This window comes from Elgaria multicarinata, chromosome 6 (genome assembly GCF_023053635.1).
Source record: "Elgaria multicarinata webbii isolate HBS135686 ecotype San Diego chromosome 6, rElgMul1.1.pri, whole genome shotgun sequence".
Lineage (NCBI taxonomy): Eukaryota > Metazoa > Chordata > Lepidosauria > Squamata > Anguidae > Elgaria > Elgaria multicarinata.
Genome location: NC_086176.1, coordinates 96,975,325 through 97,002,175, shown reverse-complemented (window position 1 = coordinate 97,002,175; position 26,851 = coordinate 96,975,325). Strand labels below are relative to the sequence as shown.

Genomic DNA, 26,851 nt, shown 5'->3' with positions numbered 1-26,851 from the left:
CTCAATGCAGGAATCCACCCTAAAGCATCCCTGACAGATGGTTGTCCAGCTGCCTCTTGAAGGCCTCTAGTGTGGGAGGGCCCACAACCTCCCTAGGTAACTGATTCCATTGTCGTACTGCTCTAACAGTCAGGAAGTTTTTCCTGATGTCCAGCTGGAATCTGGCTTCCTTTAACTTGAGCCCATTATTCCGTGTCCTGCACTCTGGGAGAATGAGTGTAGGACATGGATGATGTCATGTGAGTACTGGGCTGCAAAACCACATATGGATGGCCTGGTGGCTGGCAAACCATGGCTGCCTGCAAAGGCTTCTGGGTGAATGGCTGCTTCTGCTTCTAAGCTAGCAAACTGTTATTGCCTTCTGTACCAGTCAGCAACATTCCTTTGTGTTATGGGAAAGATGGGTCAAAAGGCACAGTTACAGTGATCTCATGAGAACCTCAGGTACCTTACCTGGAGGCTCTAACGAGTTGACATTCGAAGGTGGTTCAGTTGGAAAACTGGCCATAACACCCTTAGAAACCCAATTAGTGGGTCTTGCCCGTGCCAAAGAACTGCCAAGTAGTGCCTTGTTTATCACAACATGTAACCTCATGCTATAGATTCTTATGATGAGAAGAGCTGCTTTGTTATTAATCCCCATGTATGATTAATTAATCTCTTAACTTGGCAGCAATGCCAAGTTCAATTATGCTATAATTGTTCTTGTGCCCAGGGGTGGGTGTCCAGATTTTGCCAAAGTGTCTTTTGTGCAGGAAGCTTTCGCAATCTGGTCCACTTTATTAGAATATGCCTGTATGTGCTGAAAACTATTCTAGTAAAGATTGTCTCCTTGTAAGCAAACCTGTGAGTCTGACTACTTTGTCTCCTTGGCAACCCTGAAACAACCTGAAGCTCACGGCCGGAGCTAGATGGACTGGAACAGCATACCAGACATGGCGAATGTGCAATAAATCACTGGTGTGATGGAGCTCTTAGTCTCTTGTCTGTCCTGAATCTCCTACTCTTCAACTTCACTGGGTGACCTCAGGTTCTAGCATTCTGAGAGGCTGTCTATATGCAATGAAAGCCCCGGAGTGGGTGTGTGGTGGCACGGTGTCTATTATATGATGCAGAAGTCACCGTGCAGGCGCAAAAAAGTTGGGGACTTATCCTGCTGTTTTTGTCCAGAGTGTGGTGAGCCGCCATGCTCCAAGGTTGCAATGGAGTCGTGGCCAGGCAGATGGTGACCCCTGATTGGTCACCGTCTGCCCAGGCAGGGTGAAGTGGGTGAGTCAGTGAGCTGAATGGCCACCAGAATGCCCCTGCGCTGCCTCTGGGTGGGGAGAAGAGTTGCCCTTTTGCTGGGGGGGGGGGATTCTCCTTTCCCTTGGCTTCAATCCCTGCAAGGTAAGAGGGGGAAAGCCAGGGAGGGTTGGGCAGTGGCAGCAGGTCCCCCCACCCCCCATGATCCATATAAACCCCCACGCCCACTCCTTGGCATGGGGATAACATCATGCAACTCTACAGGTTTGGGAGGCTCGTGGCACCAATGCTCCGTCATCAAAACACACCTTGAGAGAAGGAGAAAAACTTCCCATATGAAGTAGTTTTGCTAAACAAAAAACAGTGAAGCCTGATTCCTCACTATGGATGCTGTGTGGTCTTAAGTCACTGCTATGATACTGGCTTATGGCACAGCTGCTATAACTTTGTTCAAGTCTCCACCAGGCTAACCTTTGTAAAGAGGTCGATGCCAGGAAGCCACTAAGTTCTCCTTAGAAGGGTCAAATGCAGTTATAAGGATGAAGTGTCTAGTTGTACAAGTTTGCTTGGACCAATAGTGTGAGAGGGCTCATCTCCAGGGCCGGTGCTACCATAGAGGCCACTCAGGTGGCCACCTAGAGCGCCAAGCTAAGAGGGGCACTGGGCGCAGTGCAGCACTCACGCGTGTTGGCTGTGAGCTGGCCTGGCCTGAGGATTCAGCTGGGCCTGGGCAGGCGAGATGGTGCCTCGCGCCTGCCCAGTCGAAGCGAAGCCAGGGACACTGGGGTGGGGGTGGGGTGGCTCCATGTTTGGACTTCCGGAACGCGCCTGGAAAAGAGAGAGAGAGAGAGAGAGAGAGAATGTATGGGTGCATGGAGTGAATGCATGTGTTCATGTGTGTGTTTGTTTGGAGTGAGTGATGCTGAGTGTGTGTGTGCGCGCGCGTGTATGAGTTGGGGGGGTGATTTGGAGGTGATATTCCTATTAAATTATGCATTTTAGACCCATAGACGTTCCTTTCCAATTTGTTTGCTATAATTGGCATGACGTATTTCTTGCACTTTAAAATAAATTTAGCAGTTTCAAGTTTTGTACTTCTTATTTTTTCCAGGAAACATATGTTCTTAAAAATCAAAGTTGGCATTTTTTTGGGTGGTGGTGGTGGTGGTGAAAGTAGCTCACCTTGCCTAGGGCGCAAAATAGTCTGGCACCGGCCCTGCTCATCTCCTCCTTGTGGGATTCCTAGAGGCATCCGGTTGGCCACTGTGTGAAACAGAATGCCAGACCAATTGGCAGGGCTCTTCTTATGTTCTTTATTCTCTTAATACATCATTCTGTACCTAACAGTGGCCAGCAAAATACTTCAAGAAACTCACAAAAGGGACACGGAAATTATGATGATGAGCCTCGTTTGTGACTGTCATCTGGTACTCAGAGGCATAACAACTTTGTACCTTGAGGTTTCGTGTAACCATTGACAAACCTATCCACCAGATAATAAGCCTTAGTATCTGTGGATGCATGAAAAATGTGTATTGTTTATTTTTAAAGTCTTATATTTTAAGGTGCAGCTTCCTTTAAAATATTTTGGAAACAGGCTAAACACGAACACATTTAATGCTTTCTGAAGGACAACACTCTTCATCAAGAGTAAAGTTCAATAACGAAATGTAGTCTATAGAAATGGTGAGCTGAGAGTGTACCACTTTTTGGTAGTGGTTGTTTTTTAACTGATTTTCTTTTAATGAAATGTTACAAACTCATAAAGATATTATTTAAATTATGTAAAATATATATAAACTACAAGAGGAAAATAAACAGAAAGGAGCAACATTCATCACAAAATTAAATTCTGATTAAAAATAGAAACCGAGCACTTATTTATTATATGGAGTAGAAATTACTTCACCTCGCACTGTTTTTCCTGATCATAAAGAGGACACATTTTATAATAAACTGGATCTTAGATTTCCAGTCATACAAGACACTTCCAATCATACATCGACTGCGATTCTACCGAATCTACAGTCCTGTAGATGTCTACTCAGAAGTAAGCCTCACTGAGTTCAACGGAACTCCTGGGAAAGTGTGTATAGGATTAGCCCTTACTCTGGCTTTGTTTTCTTCTTTGGTGCTGCTTCTAACTTGAAACAGTATTTGCCTAATCTTATTTTTTTAAATGCCAAACACTAGTGACAACTTTCTACACTGAACGCGAAGATCAAAGAACTTCAACCTGCAGGTGTTATTTTGCATGTATTAGCATTACGTCATGTGCGTTACTTAATATGCACTCATTGTGTGGTTTGCTTTTATTCTCGCCTTAGCGAAAGCGATCCCTCCGAGGCGAACGTGCACTTGGCTCGGAGAGGGTGGCAGAATAGAACACGACCACTCCTCCCAGCATGCACTGCGCGGCCTAGAGGGTGGAGGGCGGCCAAAAGCGAGCACTTCCCAGCATGCACCTGGCTCCCCCAGTTTCCCGAGAGCGCCCTGACAGGTAGAGAAAGCCAACGAGTTCGCCGTTTCCGGTGCGCGGTGCAGGACGGGAATGCGAGTAACGCTATTGGCCGGCGCCTGCCTGGCTTTTCGGCGAGCTAGGCGGGCAGGAAGCGATAGCGTCGGCCGAGGCGGTTCGGCGGGGCAGGCGGATTCTCCCGGTGAGTGCTTTACGGAACGGGCCGATTTTCCCCGGGTCGGCGCGCTCCTCCGGCCGAGGCAAGCGTCGAAAAGGGATCGATTTAATGCGCGATTTGATGACGTAATAACGGCTCTGGAGACGGAGCCGCCGCTGGAATTGCGCTGGTCCATGCGCCGGCGACTATGGCGTCTTTCCGTTCGCGCCGGCCCGTGCGGGGCCCTCCCGCTCCGTCCCTTTTTTGCCTTCAGGAGACGCTGTCGCTTCTCGGCGCCCCTCAGCGGCTAGGCCTTCCGCTTTGAGCGCTTATTGGCCCTTTTCTCTTCCTTTTTGTACTACGATTGGCTGGGGTTGGAATGATTGACAGGCATGCGCCCAATGAGGTCAAAGGCCGTGTGGTCCTCCTAAGGGGAGATGCTTCTGAGCCTGAGGGGCACGTGCGCTTCTGAGGGCCTCAGGGCTCCTGAGCATCCCTGAGGCGTTCCAAGGGAGGGCAGGCGAAGAGTTCTTGCCTGGCACCCTAAAAACCAACCCAGTTAGTGTGGTGTATACCTGGGTAGACTAGAGCCTACTTTAGCAGATATATGACAGGTGAACACATACACACACACATGAATATGGGGGGGGGGGGGGAAACAATGGTTAAAAGCATCTCTGAAGTGCAAGAGGTACAGCTTGTGACATTTATTGTATTTATTTATTTGGCTCTTCAGCCAAAAAAGGCTGCCAGAACAGCTTCCAAAGATTAATAAGACAACCCCTTCTTTCAGGCTTCAATCTTTTAGATATGACATTCAAAGAAAAGGAATTGGGATGGAGGAGGAAGAAAGCAGCAAAATTTGGGTACCAGTTCTTAGGGGGAGTCTACACCAGCTGTTTATTGCAGGATTGCATCACAGTCGTCACTAATGGGCCACATCACGATCACCTGGTGATCTCGGCTCTACCTCTCCCTTTTGCTGGAATATCCCTGACTGCTTTTGTCGTGGTTTTTCTGGCTTTCTCGCTTCCAGTCCGAAAAACATTTGCAGTGTGCCCCCCTCCACCCCGGCTTTGCGAGGTCGTTGCTGCTGTGAGGGGCATGTGCATGTATCTCGGTGTGTTTTACCGCCAAGTGTTTTTTTAAAAGACGAACATCTGCACAAGAGCACATAGTTGACGGAGTTCCTATCCCCCCCCCCATGTGTTACTGCGTGTTTGCTCTCCTGCACATTCCTCACAAGTAATTAAAAAAACAAACCTGTGTCCCGTAGCCATCTGCCTAGTCCTGCCCACTTGTACCGATACACATGTGGAACTACCGTAACGAGGCGCACATGCTCCTGCAGTGGCACTCCTCTAATTACGGTACAGTTCAGTTGTGTGTGCCCCGTGAAGTGTGATCGCAGAAGTGGAGAACCTTTGGGATCATACCTCTTCTGTTGTGAAAGAGTTGCACGTGTAGATTACCACTTAGTCTCAAAATTTTTATAAAGGCACAATCCTATGCCTACAATTCCAAGTGTTCCCCAGCCTTTGTCAGACTGGCTGGTGAAAGATGGGAGTTGTATAGGGTGACCATATGAAAAGGAGGACAGGGCTCCTGTATCTTTAATATTTGTATTGAAAAGGGAATTTCAGCAGATGTCATTTGTACATATGGAGAACCTGGTGAAATTTCCTCTTCATCACAACAGTTAAAGCTGCAGGTGCCCTGCCCTTTTTTGTATCTGGTCACTCTAGTATAGCTCCTGCACTTTAACTGTTGTGATGAAGAGGGAATTTCTCCAGGTTCTCCATATGTACAAATGACATCTGCTGAAATTCCCTTTTCAATACAAATATTAAAGATACAGGAGCGCTCCTTTTCATATGGTTTCATATGGTCCTCCTTTTCATATGGTTGTAGGGGTTTTTTCTGTCTAAACATGCATAGGATTATGCCCTAAGAGTGAAAACCTATCGATTGCTTCCTCCTTGATTGGAAGCCCCTGAGCTTGGGGGAGGGCAGGAGGAGAATCATAGGCAGCCTTCGCCTCCCCATCATCCTGCCTGCATTTTTCACTAGATGGGCTTTTTTTCCTGTCTAGCCATGGTGCCTCAAAGTGGGAAAGGAAGGAGGCTGGAATGGCTCAGAATAGCTTGTATCCTGAAATCTCAATCTTCATTCTGGCAGTGAAGAGTAAAACAAGCTCACTGCCGCTGTTCCTTTCCTGGTCCATGTATAGGCCTAGTTTGTTCTCCCCAAGATGTCAGTCTTAACCCTCATTTTTGCATTCTCAAAGTAGTACCAAGCTTTTTTAGGTCCAAATATTAATTCTTTTTTGTTTACCTAGACTAGAGAACATAGTTATTCATGATTGTTGAAATCCAGGACTAAAATTGTGATTTTGTGTATTGCACCCACTTTGGCTGGGGAAAAAACCTGATGTCTGTCAGGAAAATATTGATGCTGGTACCTGATAATCTTAACATGTTGTACAGGACTGGCGCTAAACAACAAATTGGACACCTTTTTTGGCGGAAAAATTGAAGCTAGTTATTGCTAATCTAAAGTAATGGCCCTTTTGCTTTTCCCAGGTGGCAGCGATGCTCAGGTGGCCACAGGGCATAGTCTGGAGGAATGTGATACAGGAGTCTTGCTGAAGCTGAAGAAAAGCCTAGATCTGGTCAATACATGGATGGGAGACTGCCTGGGAGTCCTGCGTAGGCTGCTTTGAGTTGTATAATAGAGGAAGATTGAATTTGACTAAGGAGAACTGGGTCTTGCTCTCTGTGTGTGTGCGTGTGCATCCTAGGCAACTTTATCTTGTTCTCCCAGTCATCTTCCTCTGAAGTGGATCACTACAGCATCCAAGCTCAAGAACAGTTCAGATGCTGTCTGGCTCATGGTGGCCACATAACCCCCTAAATACATAGTTTTGCTCTTTTTTTCTATTCCTCCACGTCCTTGTTCATAGCATAGGCAATATAAATACACGTTCCATCTGAGCTACATGTAAATAAGCAGTGACTTTTCCCTTGGTTTCCTAAATTACTTCTAGTTGAAGGAGGAGATTAAGATTTGTATCCCATCCTCTTGTGTGCAAGAAAACTTGAAAAGTGATGAAATATAGCTAATGGGACTAGTGTGTGTCAGATTCCTAAGGCAAAGAGCTAGATGCCGAAATCTTCCTAAGAATGAGCTCTATAAGAAACACCTCTTCAAACAGTTTCTCTCTCACTCTGTCTCTCTCTCTCTCCCTCTAACAATCACCCCTTTTCTTCTTCTCCCTTTTTCATTGCCATTTTCTTGGCTTCATTTGCCCTGATGAGACTTGGTGTTTCCCTGCACCCCTTTGTATGTTCATACCATGGACTTCATATTGTCTTCACCTGCCTTTGCGCTGCTTTTTTGGATCTTGAGTTTTCATTTGGCTGTGGCTTCGTAGGAAGGAAAAACCCTTCAAAGATGGTGGGTGAAATACTGCGTGTCGTCTAAGATTATTTGTTATAGTAGTTTGTGTTTCTTAATTTGGGGACCCGTTGCTTACACATATCCTTGCTAATTATTCACATTTGTAGTTACGGACTATAGAGTTCTCATTTTGACTGGTGATCTTTCCTAGACAAATCTAGCCATGGAAGCCGAAGAGACGATGGAATGCATTCAGGAATTTCCAGAACATTACAAAGTAATTTTGGACAGACTGAATGAGCAGCGGGAGCAGGATCAATTCACAGACATCACTCTGATTGTGGATGGTATGTAGTGATGTAAACGGAGTCTCACACATGCATACAATCCATAATTTGCTCAGTGCCCAGTCCGTGGAAGAGTTAAACCAAAATAGCTGGGTTTAAGTCAGCTTGATTTAATTGAAATGAAAGTGACTTAGTGAGGAATCCTGTGCTCCTTGCAAGGCTGGACAAGGGACTGCTGGATGCTACAGACCTCCCTCCCTCTTTGCTGGCCAGAAGAGAGTTCTGCTCCTGAGGCCCTTCCTGGATAGTGCTTCTGCTGTTTCCCTGCCCATGGCAGAGCCAAAATAGTGGTTTGGAATGTATTAGTTCTGCCAAGGACCCACAGGATTCTACTCTCCCTCATTACCCCTTCTCCCAACCAGAGCCAGACACTATGTTAGCCCAAGAGTTGGCATAGTTAATTCCCTTCCAAAGCCCCCAGCCTTACCTTGGCCAACATGAGCCAGCAGAGCATAGGAAATGGCGATAGCTCTGCTGTGACCTTCTTCTCTCCCTCATCCCCACCTGTAGGGTTGCTCTGTTGGGCAACTGAAATTGGTGAAGCCTGATTTATTTAATGTGCAAACAAAGAGCCCAATCCTATGCATGTTTAGACAGGGAAAAAATGGTACAGCTCTCTGTAGTATTAGGTTACTTATCTTCCTAGAAGTGAATGCCATTGGATTCAGTAGGACTCAATTCCAAATATATTTGCAGAGGATCAGACTGGAATAGATCAGTCACCAATATTGTAGGTGTGCTTGTAGGAGGCACACCTTTTTTTCCTGCTTGTTTGTTACCAAAGCGCTCATGTAACTTCCTCTCAGCCCCTTCCTCTGTGAAGGGGGGAGTTTGTCCACTTGTCAAAAGGGGTCAAGAAACTGTTTTCCTGTTCAAAGTTTTTTTTAAAAAAAAGGGTCTGGAGAGACATGTGATAAGCTCTTAGTATCTCCTATTTTTGATGTAGCCCTTGAATTCCTGTATATGAAAACAAAAGTGCTGCTGTTTGGTGCATGTCCGGATCTGGGATGCCATAGGATGAGGTTTACGTGTAGCATGAGTGATGTTAAGACATCTTAGCCCTGGCTTAGTTAGTTAAAGTTCTTGAAAATGAGTACTCAGAATGTGCTATTGGGTTTGGGACAAATATCCCAGTGTGCATTTCAGTTATAATGAGGTAAAAATGAACTGTTCCTCAATACTGGAGTTTTCTGCAGAGAAATTACCTCTAACTTTTCGAACATGAGCTGCCTTCTCACACAGTTGTATTCAGTGGTAACTGAATGTTCTCATTCCGTTAAAAAGAAATTGGTGAAAAACTATTAAAAGAACAGCATCTCTAGGTTTAAGGGAGATGTTGACTCGACTTTGGGGGTAATTTACAATTTCCCCTCAAAATTCATTGATGTTAAACTCTCCAAAATGAAATTTGAGAAGAGATCTGTTCAAGAATACCTGTGAGAGGGGGTTTGAATGGAAGGAGGAGGCTGCTCTTCTCAAAACAATTTGTAGAGTTCTTGCCAAGCGAAGTAGGAGCATATTTCCTCTTTTTCTTTATTTCACACTGGGCTTTTGTTGGATGTACCAGCACTGCCTCGATTCTTCCCTCCAAAGAGTTTTGATGGCATCCACACATAATGTGTTAAGTTAAATTTTGGGGAACAAAAGACACTAGGTTATTCCTCGTCTTGTCAATAAATAAGGTTGTACACTAACATTATGTTTCTTTCTTCCTGCCCTTGGTATCTTGCATATCATGGTTATACCCTGTTCTCTTCTTTCCTTCCAGGTCATCATTTTAAAGCCCATAAAGCTGTCCTTGCTGCCTGCAGCCAGTTTTTCTACAAATTCTTCCAGGACTTCACTCAGGAACCTCTAGTAGAGATAGAAGGTAATTGATACCGCTTGATCCAGCTCTCTTCTAAGAGAAGAACTAGGAAAAAAAATCTCTTGTCCACTTGTTTAATGGTCCAACCATTCTAACAGGCACAATCTCAGATCACGGCTGTGAGATAATTCCAGGCACTTCTTGTCAGATTTTAGTCCTGGAATGTGAAGCAGAGTGGTGTGTTGTTAATATATGTGCACAAGGGGCTCACAAATTTTGGTTGTCTTGGACCTGATTGTTCCCAAGAACCTGTATTTCCCCTATTGATCTCACTCTGCCCCTATCTGGCTAGATCCCTTCCACAGCTATACTGAAGAATTGCCAGCTTCAAGACTTAATAATTTCAGTAACCAAGTCAGAGTCAAGTGTGATTTGTATCTAAGCTAGGAATGCTAGCTTAGAATGCACATTCTAGGAATGCACATGCTAGGAATGCACATTCTAAGCTTAGAATGTGTCTAAGCTAGGACTATGTTCCTGCAATTTCGGAAGGGCAGAGTACGCGCAGGCTACTTTTTCCTTGCTGCTGGCAACTACACCTGTGTATCTGGAATTAGGAGACAGGGGTTCTGTTATCTGAGAGGAGGCAGTGATGGTAACTTCAGACCCACCAGCTCACTTCTTACAGCTGAAGCGCTTAATCCAATAGTGCTGGATTAAAAGGAGGAGTGATCTGCAGAAACCTTTCACTGGCCAGAGAGCTATTGAATAATCAGAAATGTGGTAGTCTCTTCTGAAAACATCAGTGATGAAAGTCTAGAAAACTGGATGGACTTCTCAGAGGATAGGGCTTCTTACAATAACAAAAGGAAAAGAAATCAACCCTATTTTGCCATCAGAGACGAATATGAAACTGGCTTAAATTTATTTATCTTGATTTATTGCAGCCTTCCCAAACCTGGGCCCGTCAGATGTGTTGGACTACAACTGCCATCATCCCCAGACAGCATGACCCATTATCATGCTGGCTGGAGATGATGGCAGTTGTAGTCAAAACACATCAGAAGAGCACCAGATGAGGGAAGGGTGATCTGTTGTCTTGCAGAATTTGGGTTTTTGTTGTTTAGTGCTAGACTCTCTGACTGTAGTATTGCAAGATTTTCTGGAAGCCCTGAAAATAGTTCTAGCTCAGAGGTGGACAGAAAGTAGGCCAAAGTCCAGTGATGGAACATTGGCCAATATCTGGGTGCAACAGCTCTTAGTACCTGCTGCTTGTTGAGGTTCTTCCTTATTGTCTTGAGCACATGTGCATGCTTGTGATCAGTTGGCCAAGATTATTTTTGCAAGCTTCCTGTGTAAATCAAAAATAATTTGATTCTAGGTTTGTGTGCTCTTTTGAAATCAGACCTCACAAGTCTAAAGTCAGCTTGCTCGTTTCTGGGTGGCCGGTGTGGAGGCGAATTTTCTCATTTTGTGTTTTGATGTTGTGATAGCCAAATAGAACCTCCCTCATCCAGATATGAGGTATCCCTGATAATCCGATGCTGGGAACAGACAACAGGGAGTGTCCACTGCCGTACTCTAGCTAGTCATGCATGTGGGTGGAATGCTGGACTTCATGGTCTTGGGAACTGATCCTCCAGGGCAACTCTTACAGAAGAAACAAGATCTGGACAAAGTGTAAGGAGGTTTCATTTTGTCTTTTGCCTTCAATCAGGTGTCAGTAACATGGCATTTCGTCACTTAATTGAGTTCACGTACACCGCCAAGCTAATGGTCCAAGGGGAAGAGGAAGCAAATGATGTCTGGAAAGCAGCTGAGTATCTTCAGATGCTGGAAGCCATTAAAGCACTTGAAATCAGGTGAGTTTGTTTGGAGGGCTGTACCTGAAGGAGGCCTCTAAGAACCATCCACACCAATCTCTGATGCTCCTTTTAGATGGTTCCCTTCTCGTTTATTTTCCAGGACCATGAACTTTTGAAATATTTCTGAGTTGACAGTGCTGTGGTCCAAGGGCCTTTTTACCCATCATGCAGTGGAATCTGGGTTTGCCACTGAAAGTGCACTTGATAAGGGCCCACATCCAATCCTCACTCCCAAATGTGAGTGAGTGTGCGTGCGCGTGTGAGAGAGAGAGAAAGCGATACACAAACTTGTCTGCATCTTTTTTAAACATGCATACTTCAAACATGTTGGCTATGCACCTGAAAAAGCAATGTTGTGATTTGGCCCTAAATAAAATTGGAGTAAGAGAAGGCCCATTGAGGTGGTTAAATGCATTTAGGTTCTATTATGAAACAGGAAGCTTGCCTTGGGTGTTTTGTAGCTCCATTAAGTATACGTGTACATAAATTGACATAACGTGTGTTTAGCATTCAGTGGTTCAGACAACATGCCACCCTACTGTGGATCAGCCATTACAAATATGCAAACCCCAGCCGGGAGTTGCTGTGTCGTTCGAACTCAGGCTTGTAGGAGTTATTTGAGGTTTAAACAACCCTCACATAGAGTTCTTAGACTATCCAGGTTTCTTGTTTTATCACAATATTTATAGCTCAGTTTAAATTGGCACTTTTGGATCCTTACTGCGTTCTTCACCATTTTTCTAGGAACAAGGAAAATTCATCGCCACTCGAATCAAATCAGGCACAAGATAAAAATAAAGCCAAAAAAAGGAAGATAGCAGAGACTTCCAATGTTATTACGGAAACACTGCCTTGTGCGGAATCGGAGCCAGTTGAAATCGAGGTAGAGATTGCGGAAGGGGCTATTGATGTGGAAGAAAACAACATTGAAGCACTCGAGGAGGTAGCTTCTGCTGAGCAGTCTATAAAGTATATACAGACCACGGGTACTTCGGATGAGTCTGCTTTGGCTCTTCTGGCAGATATCACCAGCAAGTTCCGCCATGGGGAGAGAAAAAGTGAAATTCAGGAGGAATGTGATAGCATATCTGATCCAATGGGTAAACAGGTGGAAGGCATTGAGATCATGGAACTCCAGCTTTCGCATGTCAACAACCTTTTCCACTGTGAAAAGTGCAACCGTACATTTAAGTTGTTTTACCACTTTAAGGAACACATGAAAACGCACTCCACTGAAAGTTACAAGTGTGACCTATGCAACAAAAGGTACTTGCGGGAGAGTGCATTGAAGCAGCACCTTACCTGTTACCACCTTGATGAAGCTGGAGCCAACAAGAAACAAAGACCTGGCAAAAAAATACACGTCTGCCAGTACTGTGATAAACAATTTGACCACTTTGGACATTTTAAAGAACATCTTCGGAAACACACAGGTAACTACAATTCCCTCCTCATCCTGGGATTCTTGCCTCTTCACAGTGGCTTTGTTTGCAGATGACACCAAATCATAGTTTAGTACAATGTGCATGAGCAGGAATAAACTGCAGCAAGCCCTGGGCTCATGTGCACTTCTCCATCTCTCCCATGTGGTAGGAGGAGAAGGTGGGAACCTTTTGTTTTTGGTTAATTACAGTTTGTTGAGTTGGCTGGAACAGTAAACTATGGTTAATATTAACTATGGTTAGTTTCAAAACAAGTGAACATTATACTGTGGTTTCTGAACCTAGCTTGCTGAAACTCATCTTAGTTATTGTTAATCACATTTATATTGTGTATTGCAACCTTCTCTAACCTGGTGCCCCCCAGATGTGTTGAACTCTTAACTCTCGTCATCCCCCAGCCAGCATACTGTATTGTTTATTGTGACATCTGAACCTGGAATTGTGGGTTGGTGGGGTAGAGACATCCCAGAGCTGGAACCCAATAACAAACCACAGTTTGTAACTCTGGGTTCTTTTTCCCCACAACAGTCCACAGTTCTGGGTTTGGCATCACATTAACCACCCAGGGTTGTTTAGTCCAGCAGGAGCAGGCAGGCAGCCAGGAGCCAGCACATTTTCTAGCTCCTGCCTGTTCATGACTACCCAGGTTTTAAAGAAACCCTGGATATCTGTGGCATATGAACTAGGTCTCTGTCCCAAGACTTCCGGCAAGCACAATTCTAGAGGGGGAATTTTGCCTCACTTGTACAGAGATTTGGATAAGTCCCATTTCTTATTCAAGCTTTACACACATTAGAGCCTGATAGATTGCTGGGAGTCCTTGTCACTAGGTGATAAAACCTGTTGAGCTGGCTAGTGGAATTGTGGATGGTGCTGTCTTCAGCGTTCAGAATGTTCATTTGGACATTTTAATAGTCTGAAGCCAAGCTGTGGCAGTTATTTGTTTGGACTCTGACAGCAAGGCTTTCTCAGTGCTTGATTTCCCCCCCCCCCCAATCTCTACATATTTATAGCTCCCCCCTTTTTTTTTACACCCTGAATCAAGGCTGGAAACCCATTGAGGGTGCAATCCTATGCATGTTTAGACAGAAAAACTCCTACAACTCCCAGCATGGGTAGCTGGGGAATGCTGGAGGTTGTAAGAGTTTTTTTCTGTAGAAAAATGCATCGGATTGCACCCTTATCATACACCAGATTTACACACAAGCTCACAAGAATGCCATTAAGATATAGATATCTTTATATAAAGGAGGAGAGACCCATATTGCAATAAAACATAATTCATCTAGTCACCTGGAGCCTAATGTGATTTTCTCCTCAAGGGAAGGAATTCTTTTGATTGCTATTTTCCCGTTCTCTGAAACACAGAATCAGAAATGAAACTGGCTCTCCAGGCTGATTCTCTCAAGCTATTTAGACTAGTGAGGTCATCATGGTCAAAGTATGACTGACCTTGTGAATGTTTTAGCATATGGCTGCTGCATTCCAGAATAACTTTATGAACTTAGATTGGGCCAGGATGTACTAGGCCAGGATGTTTAACGTACTAACTGGCTTCATTGTGTCAAAATGATCATATGGAGACATAAGAATGGCCTGACTAGATCAGGCCAAAGGCCCATATAATCCAGCAATCTGCTTCCAACAGTGGACAGCTAGTGACTTTAGGAAACTTGCAAGCAGGGCATGAAATAGATGTCCTCAGCATCAAGGAGGTATCCTGCTTCTGAACACAGAAGTGCCATGAACCTTCCCTCGAGTTCTTATTGTACTGCTTGCAGTACTGACATATTGATGATTCACCAGAAGATTCTCACAGCCTAATGCTGGCTTAGGAGAAATATAAGATGTCTTGTCCTCTCTCTCTTCCTACCCATCTTCTACCAATTCTAGAGGGAAACTGAGTGGAATGACTCTTGCAAAAAGAAGTAGTAGTATTTATTACATTTATATACCACCCACAGCTGAAGCTCTCTGGGTGGTTTACAGAAGTTAAAAAAAGTGAACATTAAGTATATAAACAAAATTTAAAACCATAAAAAGCATAAAATACAAACAAAAACAGATAATATCCATTTAAACAACTATTCTGGGGTCAGTTAAAAACTCAGCATATGCTGTTAAATGCCTGGGAGAAGAGAAAAGTCTTGACCTGGCGCCAAAAGGATAACAATGTTGGCGCCAGGCAAGCCTCATTGGGGAGATCATTCCATAATTGAGGGGCCACCATAATTGAGGCCCTCTCCCTGGTTGCCATTCTCTGAGCTTCCCTCGGGGTAGGCACCTGGAGGAGGACCTTAGATGTTGAGCATAGTGTACAGGTAGGTTCGTGTCAGGAGAGGCATTCCGAAATCTAGGATGTGAAATCACTGGGAAAGTGTCATCCTTAATAAGAAATGACTGCTAGGTTTGACCCATGCTTCCATTTCAACAGCAACATTTAAAGCATCCATGCACCCATCGTTCTTGGCACAATAAAGTTACATTTTACAACAGCTGCATTTTATAGTTCATATCCATAACAGAGTACAAAATATCTTATGAGATGAAGCTTGATGTTAAAACAAAAACAAAAAATGTAAATGAAAACACACCAATCTGGAAAGTTTGTTGTCTTAGGTAACACGCTACATCCATCCACACAGCCAAGCTATACCCTATTGTTGATTCCGGAGTCTCTTTTCGGTGTGGTATAAAATGCAAGTTGGACAAACTTGCAAATACTGATTACTTTAACTAAAGCCCTAATTGGGTATTTTTCTTGCTCAATTCAGTTACAGGCTGAATGATCCTGGCTGTGCTTTTCAGTCGTCGGATTTTAGGATGGGTTGTTCCCAATCAGGAAGCAGCAACATAGCTTGCCTTCTCACTGATTTTTGTGTTTTATTTAATATATTTCTTAGCCACCTTTCAAAACCATGGTCTTCCCAAGACGGCTGATAATGTGAAAAGAGTAAAATTCTGTATCAAACAACAAAAACACCAAGTACGTTTTAAATGCCTTTTTAAAAGCACCTAAATATGGAGCCAGACATTTGGCTCTTGAGGGGGAATTCATTTGGCTCTTGGGGCAACTACTGAGAAAGCCCTTTTCTCCAGTGCCGGACAAGTTTATTGATCTTAGTGGTGGGCCAGTGAATAGGGCTTCAAAGATAACGTTATCACACCTGGATTATTGTGCGTGATTCTGGGCACCACATTTCCAGAACGACATTGACAGGTTAGAGCAGGTTCAGTGGAGGGAAACAGAGATGATACAGGGACTTGAGGACAAGCCCTATGAAGACAGGCTAAAGGAACTTGGGATGTTCAGTCTGGAGAAAAGAAGACTGAGGGGAGACATGTTAGCAGTGTACAAATACATAAAAAGATGCCACAAGGAAGATGGTCAAGAACTATTTTCCATGGCCACAGAAATTGGGACCCGAAATAATGGGTATAAATTACAGCTACCTAGATTCTGATTAAATATAAGGAAAAACTTTCTGACTGTAAGATCTGCACAGCAGTGGAACAGTCTACCTACAGAGGTTGTGGGTTCTCCATCTCTGGAGATTTTTAAGAAGAGGCTGGACAGCCACCTCTCGTGGATGGTTTAATTGGTTTTCCCACACTTTGCAGAAGGTTGCGCTGGATGATCCTTGTGGTCCCTTCCAACTCAACAGTTCTATGAATGTATGATCTTACAGTAGACGTAGGTTCGTATGGGTGTAGGCTGTCTTTCAGGTAACCTGGGCTCAAGCCATTTAAGGCTTTAAAGATCAACATCAGCATGTTGAATTGGGCTGGAAATGAACTGGCAACCAGTGTAACTGTTACAGAATTGGTGTAATGTGATGGGGCATCATTCATCCTTAAGTTTTCATGTGTGCCTACAGTTGCTAGAGCAGGGGTGGGCAGAAAGTAGATCCCCAGCTGTGTTTGACTTTTAACTCCCATAAGCCCCTGCCAACATGTCCAGTGGCCAGGAATGCTGGGAGCTGAAGTCTAAAAGATCTGGAATTCTGGCTTCTGCCCACCCCTGTGCTAGAAGACTGGAATAAACCCTCTCTCTTGGATTGCCTCTTTATGGAATGGGCAGTCTCTCTAGAACAGGGGTGGGGAACCTCAGTCCCAGGGGCCAAAGACGGCCCTCCTGGGGTCCCATTCTAGCCATTGCTTGGTGGATTCCTGGCCTTTCTGCAGTTTTTTCCCCATTCTAAAAGTTTAAAATCCCTCTCCCCTAAGGCTTAGTTACTGGCAGTAAGAGTTTTAAGCTAAAATATGCTGATTTTTTTATTTTGGCCCCACCCCTTTAACCTTCAGTCCCACCCCCTGCTGACATGTGGTCCCTGAAAGAGGATCCCCCACCTTACTCTAGGAAGTCCCCCCCCCATCCCACCACACACACACACACACACGCCAGTTTCAAGAGGCTTTGGAGATCAAGTCCAGCATGCATTGGCAAATATGACAGAAAAATGGTGGGAGAAAAGTGTTCTCGTTGTGGCTTCAACACTGGATTGGCAGTGATCATGGGGACATGACATTTTTAATCAATTGTTAAATTATCTATTTATTGGTCGGTAAATGTATAAGCCGCTCTTCAGTAACGGGACACTCAGAGCACTGCTGCTGAGGTAGACCTACAGGTGTCAAACTAATTCTTTTTTAAAAATTCCCGCGAAACAACATTTCTGTATAGTTTTTGTAGAGTTTTATTGAAAAAGACGTTGCTAAAAAGCACACATGCCTGATGGCATTGCTGTTGATCTGTCTGAACTTGGGAAAGAGTAGTAGTAGAGACACCTTGTAGGAAAATCTCTGGTGGTGATGGCATTGAAGAACTTGAGCCATCTTTTTTCAGCCCTGTTCTGTCTCTGTTTGGTTACTTAGTTCTAATTTGTGTTTGATATGTTCTCTATACAGGGCTACATGTATCTGTAAATTCATTGTCCAAACATATCCTGATAACCTTAGATTGTATTTTGGTGGGGGTCAAAGAAACTGTTCTGACAGTACGGATAGCTGGCTCTCTTTGTCGTTCTTTTGTTGACAGGCAACCATGGTTTTATTCAGATAGGATTTTGTTTTTCAAGTTGTTTGCTGAAGTAGGTTTTAACTGGTGGGTTATTTCTTTTTATTGAGGTGTTGATCTAATTTCCTTCTATGTTTTAATTTAAGTTTTGTATTGTATCTTATATTCCGGTGTAAGTAGCCTTGAATGCTATTTTTTTAGCAGGAAGGCAGAATATACATTTAATTAGGGTGACCCTATGAAAAGAAGGAGAGGGCTCCTTTATCTTTAACAGATGTATAGAAAGGGAAATTTCAGGAGGTGTCATTTGTATGCATGCAACACCTGGTGAAGTTCCCTTTTCATCACAACAGTTAAAGCTGCAGGAACCCTGCCCTCTTTTGTATCTGGGCTCCTACAGCTTTAACTGTTGTGATGAAGAGGGAACTTCACCAGGTGCTGCATGTGTACAAAGGACACCTGCTGAAATTCCATTTTCTATACAACTGTTAAAGATACAGGAGTCCTCCTTTCCATAAGGTCACCCTATGTTTAATGAAATAATTTTTAAAATGGAGAAGGTCAAATGGCTGTTTGTAGTGGCTAAAGTGTTGGATTGGGAGTTGGGAGATCTGAGTTCTAGTCCCCACTCGGCCATGGAAACCCACTGGGTGACTTTGGGCCAGTCACATACTCTCAGCCCAACTTACCTCACAGGGTGGTTGTTGTGAGGATAAAAAGGAGAGAAGGAGGGTTATGTACACTGCCTTGGGTTCCTTAAGGAGGAAAAAAGTGGGATATAAATGAAATAAATAAGATACTTGTTTTCCATGTGTTGAACTGAAAACGACCATTGGAAGGAAATAGTGTTGTTTGTTTTAAAGGTCTGGCTTTAAGGGGAATTAGAGTTTGAATGAGAAGGGAGTGTATTAGAATTTTTTATGTAGGGTAGTAGTATCCAATATTAGTCCTACGTAGGCTAGACCCATTGAAATTTCAGTGGGTCTATTCTATGTAGGACTAACATTGGATACTATTTGTAGTACGTCTTACAGATGGAAAAGCTCAGGTTGGGTTTCAACCCCCACCATGTTTTTTAAACTGGCATGGAGTGGAACATGAGTGCAATAAACCCAACCACCAAAGCCACCAGATCAATTATATCAGTCCTAGCTGTAGCTTCATTCATTGTCTTTCAGTTACACCATACCACACGGACACAGTTTGCTGATGTGAGATGGCAAGGCACCTGCCATGGACTGCAAGCTCTACACTGCGCAATCCCAGCACCATGCAACTCCCACCCACCCCCATCTTGCATGCTGCTTTTGCATCACAGTGCACAGAGCTACAGTTGGGTCACATTTCTAGAGGCTTAGGTGGTAGACTAATCAAGCTCTCTTGCTCCTGAATTTTCAGTTCTTACAACTGGAGAGCATTAGTATTCACTAAGAGCAGAGTGGGCCTTAGATCCAGCTCCAGTGATCTAACCATTAGATTGTACAGATTTTCAATCAGTCCACATACTGATTTGTGTATCACATTGGAAATCTATCAAAGGAAGGTGATCATTTGCAGCCAAAGCAGTGGACAATAATTCGTTTTGCAATACCTTATTGCCAGGAACGGCTGAATTCTATAATCCTGACTCTATTTGGTTTCAAAACATCAGTGCCTGCACAAATTCATAATTTTCTCTTTAAACCATGAATATTTGAAACTTGCTTCCTTTCTTAGTAATAATAATAAGGATAGCTGAGAGAGAACAATTAGCCATCTTCTACGCCAGAAGCCAGATTTTGCCGTATTGAACAGCTCAGTGTGTTGGTCTTAGTCAATAAATGAATAGCTTCCAGAAAAATTCCAGACTGCTTTTTGTTCTTTTGAGTATCTGAAGCATCTGGACCTTGAGCTACATGTGCCTTGGCCTGTTCTTATTGCTGCATTATATCATTTTTATTTACTTGGTGCCTAGTGCTAGTTCAAGCTTTTTTCTACAGCATAGTTGAAGGATTTAGGAGGTATGCAATGGATACTCCGTCTGGGGGCACAGTGATTTCGGGAGGGGAGGGAATTCTTGAGTAAGAGCAGTGAGGTTGGTTTTCCAAAAAATTTTGAATTGGAATTTTTTCTAGTTCAAATTAGGTTAATTTGCATAGTCATTTGCATAGGAAGATTTTCAGTTTGTGTTGGAAAATGTTCTGATTCTGTGGAGCAGGGGTGGGCAACTTGTCCCTCCAAATGTTTTGGCCTACTGTTTCCATAATCTCTCCCGATTGGCTATGCCATCTAGAAATGACGGGAGCCGTGGGCCAAAATACCTGGAGGGCCACAAGTTGCCCACCCACCCCTGCCCTAGAAAGATCTAATTTAGCATGTTTATTTTACTTGTATTTAGTAAACAACAAAGCTAAAAAAAAAGGTATGCCATCTTAATCAACACACCACAAGTATTTGACTGGAAATATTTGAGAGGGGAAATTAAAGAACACTTAATGTGATTTAAATGTCATATTTTGTAGGTATTTTGGGGTTAATACTGGTACAAATTTAAATACTTTGGGCAGTATCCAAAACTGCTGCTCCGCTTACATCATTGAGATCGTGTTTACGTAAGTGACCTTTAGCACAATGTGCTGGCGCGACTAGTTTTCCAGGGTTTCAGTGACATATGTATTCTCTCACATATTTACTAGGGACAATCACCTGAAAAACATTAATTACAACTTCGAAACTGCCATGCTTCCTTAATATTGTATTTGCAGTTGACATACATTCATTTTTACAAATACATTTATAAAATGGATTTTTTCCCATAGAAAAATAAAGCACTGGAAATTCTTCCAGAAAATTTTCTGTTTTGGAAATGTTTTCACCCTTCATCACTAGGTAAGGCATAAGTTATAAATCATGCTCAGTGTGATTAGATGGAGAAGGGTTCAGTTTCAAAAAAAACAAGAATTTGGAGTCCTTTGATGGGAAAGATTAAAGGCAGGATTAAAACAATGCATAACAACTTATGACTTTAAGGGCAGAATTGCACATCACGAGGCAACACAGAATTCTCAGAAATAATGTTTTCCTTGTAAGGCAGATGGCGGTAGTGGAGGGCATTTTGCAGAGGAGAATTGAATGTATGTATGCATTGAGCGCTCTTTTTACTTGTGCCAATTGAGTCCTGCAAGTGTCCCTTGGTGGGCTCTGAACTCTGAACTAAGCATTGCTGATTGAAAAAGGGGAATGGGCATTTGTAGGGCAGAAGTGGGGTGCAGTTGCACTCTAGCACACAGGAGGCATTAAACATATCTCTCTCTCTCTCTCTCTCTCCCACCCATCCGACACTAGTAAACAGAGGTTGGGAACAATTTCACAGAGTGGTAGCCCAGTTCACACACAACTGTAACTCAGGATTTTTACAAACTTGGGTTACTTCGAATGAGCCAGCGTGCTAATTCATGTGATGATTGTTCCAGCTTGGCTGCTCCTGCCGGCAGGAGCGACTAAATGAGCCAGGGATGCACTGTCCCTGGCATATTTCACGTTATATTCGAACCCAGAACTCTGATTTGTCTCTTCCAGAATTGGAATCTAGGGTTCGTTCCAGGAGCACCCCTGGGTTATTTAGCCACTCCTGCTGGCACAAAGAGGCAAGCGGAAGCAATCGATTAGCGTGAACTAGCATGCTGGCTCGCTAATTCAGGGTTTAAATCCCCCCCACCCCGGGTTAATGTTGTGTGTGAACCAAGCCTTATAATCTTATGCACTTTTACCTGTTTATAAGCCGCATTGGGCACAGTGGAACTCGCTTCATATGCCTTCTTATTTCGTATACATGTTTCTAATAAAATCTGTGTAAGATCAGGCTGTAAAAGAGCTTAGATAAATAAATGAGGGGACAGGTCTCTCACTGGCTAATAGCATGGGATAATCTCCATTTTAAGAGATGGACTAATAATTGGGGATATTACCTCGCTTTGTGAATGCAGCAATCTACATGGCTCATATCGCAAGATGGAATGCTGATCCTGCAGAGATTATTGATTTGAGACTACCTCCTGCTCCTTAAACTAAACTTTAATTCTTGTACTTCTGCAATGTGAGGTTCAGTGATGGGAAAGCTACATTGTTCCATTTAAACTGGGGGAGCATCATGTTTTTAACAGTTAACAGATGAAATCAGGGTGAACTGGTTTGCATTTTCCATAAATGCCCTATGTTTGCCTTGATAGGTGAGAAACCATTTGAGTGTCCAAACTGCCACGAACGTTTTGCTCGGAACAGCACACTCAAATGTCACCTGACAGCTTGCCAGTCTGGTGCGGGTGCTAAAAAGGGACGGAAGAAACTTTATGAATGTCAGGTATGTAATGAAAAAAAAAAAGGCACGGGTGGGTTTTGTGTGTGTCATGAGAAAGGGAGCGCTCTGAGATGATGCTGTAACTGATGTCGTTTTATCTGGCTAGAAATTTTAATTCTGATGTTTAAAAACACCACAGTATTGAAGTCCTTACATGTCTGGATAGTGGGGTGAGGGAGTGCCAGACTGATCTAGATCTTTACCCTTCTTGGGTGCTGTGTAAGGAAAAGAAAACCCGCATTTCCCACTGTAGCCCTCAAAGTAATATCTCTTTTAATGTCCTCTAGCATCAGTAAGGAGTTATTGGATGAGTGGGGGTGGAGAGAGATGCTCCTTTGTTCCTGATTAGCTGCTACAATCCCCTTTTTTGGCTTGGGGAAGACGTAAGGATATGGAGGAGATAGGCCTGGACAACCTCCTATCCTCCCCAGGATATCCATGGGTAGGGGGGCTGTGCCAAAATCTGCTATGCTACTTAAACGTCTGTTGCCTCTCCTTTTGATGCTGTCCTTCTCTGAGCAAAGGTCAGAGGAGGTGGGGAAAATGGGCTGGTCCACAAGACATCATTTGTGGGGAAAGATTGGCAGTGCCCTCTACCGCTCACCCTTGCACCTGCTCAAATGACATCCCCTGTAGTGTCCTGCTCATTGGAAGTAACTATCATGCCCTTTGTGTAACACATCTGCACCAGAATTCCTGTTAAAATGCCTTCTTAGTTGGGTCAATAGGCCTGAAAGCAGGAGTGGACAAATTGTGGTCCTCCAAATGTTTTGGCCTACAACTGATGTCCCCCTTGCCAGCGTAGCCAATGGTAAGGGATGATGGGAGTTGTAGGCCAGAGGATCTGGTGGGGCCACCTCTGCTTGTCTCCCATTGTCTGATAAGATGAAAGATGTTAGTTGTTCCCCTTGAGAGTGATGAATGCCTACAGTGGTCCTTGGGTAGGTTCAAACCATCTTCCTGCCTTTTCATGGAAGGTCATGCTGGCCGATTGTATCACAAGGATGTCGTGTATTTAGTAATGTTGTGCTGAAAATTTTGACCGTTTCATTTTCAGCATTTCGTGGGGAGGGGGAACGAAAACTCAGGCGAAAGAGGCTAGGAGAGGTGAGAATTTTAGAGAATTTTCCCCTTAGCAGGAGGAACAGGTTTTCCACATACCTTTTAAAAAGGTAGCCAGTTGTTGAGGGGTCTTCTTCCTTTCTTTTTATTTTTTTAAAACAACCCTGGCATTTTCAGGAGTGCAGGAGTGCTTACTGGATACCTATTGGAGAGGGAGAGGTCATATGATCTCAGGCATTGACTGAGAACTGCTGGACTCATCCAAACGCTAGAGGAAGGGGATATTGTGTGTGTGCTTTTTTTTAACTAAAAAAATAGGAAGAAGGGCCCTCAGCAACTGGCTACACTTTAAAAAAAAGTATGTGGAAACCCTGTCCCCCTCCCCAAGGAGAAAAAGTTCTCTAAATTCCTCCCCTCCCCACTGCGAAAGAGGCAGAAAAAACAATGCTGCTTTTGCAGGGATGGAGAAAGTTCCTGAAAATAAGGGGCAGGTTTTGGCCCAGCACTAATCTTTAGCCATGTCACCCATCTCAGATATTATATTCTTAGAACCCTCATTTAGACATTGCACTGAAATCTACAGTGATATCTCTGGATAATTTTGTTTCCCAAGCTGATTTATATTTATGTGTTTTATTTATATATCCTCCTTCACCAGATTGGGTTCTAGGGCAGCTTACAAAATGGAAACATAGCCCACCCACCTCCCATGAGAACAAATGTAAAAACTGAGCAATTTCCAAGGTTTTAAATGCTGAGAGTATTTCAGGTTCATGGAGAATGCATTGCATGTGGAAAAACAACAACAATATAGGCACCAGGCAAGTTTCCCTGGGGAGGGGGTGGAGTTCTAAGGATGGAGCACCACCACTGAAAAGACCCTTTAATCTAAAAGAAACTGAATTGGTAGGGGAGCATGAAAGAAAGGAGCATAATAATTGATTGGTTTATCTTTTGATGGAGATGATCTATAACAGAGGATATATAAATATATTGTTATTGCTACTATTATTCTATAATAGTAATTAATAATAATAACAACCATGAACAGTTTTACAGTTAGCGAAACAGGCTGATGTAGGGTGACCATATGAAAAGGAGGACAGGGCTCCCGTATCTTTAACAGATGTATTAAAAAGAGAATTTCAGCAGGTGTCCTTTGTATGCACTCAGCACCTGATGAAATTCTCTCTTCATCTCAACAGCTAAAGCTCCAGGAGCCTGCCCTCTTGACCAGATTTCAAGGAAGGCAGGGCTCCTACACCTTTAACTGTTGTGATGAAGAGAGAATTTCATCAGGTGCTGAGTGCATACAAAGGACACCTGCTGAAATTCCCCTTTCAGTACAACTGTTAAAGATACAGGAGCCCTGTCCTCTTTTCATATGGTCACCTTAGGCTGATGTATAGGCACTGAGCTCCTGAAAACTATCACTGTGGGATTTATGGCCACCTAAGTGTTTTAAGGATGTAAACTGACCTCAAAATAATGATCAGCAGATGTATAATGAACTTCGGTTAATTGCTCCTAAAGGCATTGTATCTTCTTCTTTCAGGTCTGCAACAGTGTATTTAACAGCTGGGATCAATTCAAGGATCACTTGGTAATACACACAGGAGACAAGCCCAACCACTGTACCTTATGTGACGTGTGGTTCATGCAAGGCAGTGAGCTGCGGAGGCACCTGCAAGAAATTCACAACATTTCAGAACGGATAGTAACTGAGGACATTCTTCCAGTGGACAGCGATCCGGTGGCATCCATGACTATCATAGAGCAGGTGGAACAAGTCCACGTGTTGCCCGTAATTCAGGTCCAGGTGGATCCCGCACAAGTGACAGTAGAGCAGGTGCACCCAGATTTGATACAGAATAATCAAGTAAAAGGTGAACAAATAGCAGAGCTGCAAGAGCAGGTAGAGATCAGCTACTTAGAAGTGGAGCACATTCAGACTGAGCAAGGCACTGAAGTGCATATGGAGGAGCTAGACGTGGACCATGTGAACCAGTTACGAATGGAAGAGGTTCAGGCACAGCTTATAGAGGAAACTGACCTAGAGCAAGTGGAATCAGGACATGTGGATCAAGGAGAACTGGAAGCGAGCACACCTGTTCATCAGGTGGAGGAGGCAAAGGCACATGCAGCAGATCATGAAGAAGCTGATGATTTGAAAACTCAGCCAATAGTGAATATGCAAGAAGAAAAGGTGGAGACCTAGAAAATGTTGACTGTGCTTACCTGTGATTTGGAAAATGTCATACCAAATTATTTTTGTTCATTTTCTTGTTTGACTTTTGCACCGCTCTCTTGTACCTTAGGGAAGTGGACAGGTGGACCAAAGTTAGGATATTTGACTAAACTGCCCTTCTTGTACTTCTGGGGGTTGGAGGGGGGGCGTGGAATCCCCTTTTTGTTTAAAAAACAAAAACAGAAAACCACAGAACAAAGTCTATTCTACAGACAGACAGCTTTGTGTGAAGTTTAATTGTAAAGTTTTGCCAGATTGTACCACTAGGTTATACTGTTTGTCATTGTGAGAGACTTCTGAAGCAAGTTCTGTTTTCCTTTCAGAATACTGAGTTTAGTGTTTTAAAGGTTCCAGCATTCATATGGATTATCTAAGGACAGTTGGGCGATCTGCTTAGAAACGGCAGGCTATTCTCTTTCTCTCCCCCAACCCCGCCTTTCCCTTTAATGTTTTGCAGTAGCTGCAAACTTCGCTCTATTTATGTTGTTAAGTTTGCCACTGTCTTCTAAGCCTAGAAAATTATTGGGATGAAGGTAGAGTGTGCTAAGGTTTTGGTTGTTTTTTTAAAAAAAAGGAAGAACCCTTGTGCCTTCTCACAACTTAAGTAATTAAACTTCCACAAAGCTTTTAGGATATTTACAAAGCTAATGCAAAACAGACAGTGTAGATATTGCTCTTCAGTGCTTTGTAATTTTGCTTACACTTGTTAGCTACCAGGTGTTTCCCCCCCTGACATTAAAATAAACTTAGATGGGGGAAAGGAAATGGATTGAACACTGGCAGTTTTTTTTTTAAAAAGGGCCAATTATAATAGGAATTTTTTGGCTGCATCTGTAGCAAGGTATGAGTTGGCTGAAAGGTTGCACTGGCATCTTATCACCAGATTTTTATTTTTTAGAGAAAAAAAGGTACATTTTATATTTTAAAGAAAAAAAGCATTAAAAATACAAAGTAAATGTGTCTACTCAATGCATCAGGCTACTGTTTTATTATTTAAACTTTTTTGACCCTTTACAGAAAGATCTTGTGCTTAAAAGATTGGGAAAAAAAATCAAAAGCCATAGGTATGAGTGTTTTAACTGTGGATTTATAAGAGTAGGAGTGTAAATATTTTAATCAGTATTATTGGAAAATAAAACAGTACCAACCACAAGTTCTCAGTTAATGTAGTGTTTTTTGAGTCTTCTGGAATACAGATTCTTAAGACTTTTTCACTCGTCATCATCTATTTTTTACCCCAAAACAGCCAACAACATTATTATTTATTTATTTATTTATTTATTTATTTATTTATTTAAGGATTTTTATGCCGCCATTCAGCCAAAAAAGGCTCTCATGGCGGCTTACAAAAGTATTTCTTGACAGTCCCTGCCCACAGGCTTACAATCTAAAAGACATGACACAAAAGGAAAGGGGATTGGGAGGGAGGAGGAGGGGGAAAAGGAAAGCTAACTCAGGCACTACAATC

At 43.2% G+C, this 26,851-nt stretch overlaps 1 protein-coding gene across 3 annotated transcripts; it reads left to right on the top strand.

Moving 5' to 3' along the window:
• The first annotated feature begins 3,787 nt into the window (after positions 1-3,787).
• ZNF131 (zinc finger protein 131) lies at positions 3,788-26,536 on the top strand. 3 transcript variants are annotated; one of them, XM_063128105.1, is made up of 7 exons: positions 3,788-3,905; positions 7,471-7,606; positions 9,375-9,476; positions 11,131-11,275; positions 12,023-12,711; positions 21,946-22,076; positions 24,691-26,536. In XM_063128105.1, exons 2-7 carry the CDS (start codon positions 7,483-7,485, stop codon positions 25,351-25,353), a joined length of 1,854 nt encoding a protein of 617 aa, XP_062984175.1. In that variant the 5' UTR covers positions 3,788-3,905; positions 7,471-7,482; the 3' UTR covers positions 25,354-26,536. The 3 variants fall into 3 exon arrangements, with proteins under 3 accessions (XP_062984175.1, XP_062984174.1, XP_062984177.1); XM_063128104.1 differs by lacking the exon at positions 3,788-3,905 and adding an exon at positions 7,267-7,316; XM_063128107.1 differs by lacking the exons at positions 3,788-3,905; positions 7,471-7,606; positions 9,375-9,476 and adding an exon at positions 11,352-11,515 and having other exon boundaries at positions 11,214-11,275.
• Positions 26,537-26,851: the final 315 nt, after the last annotated feature.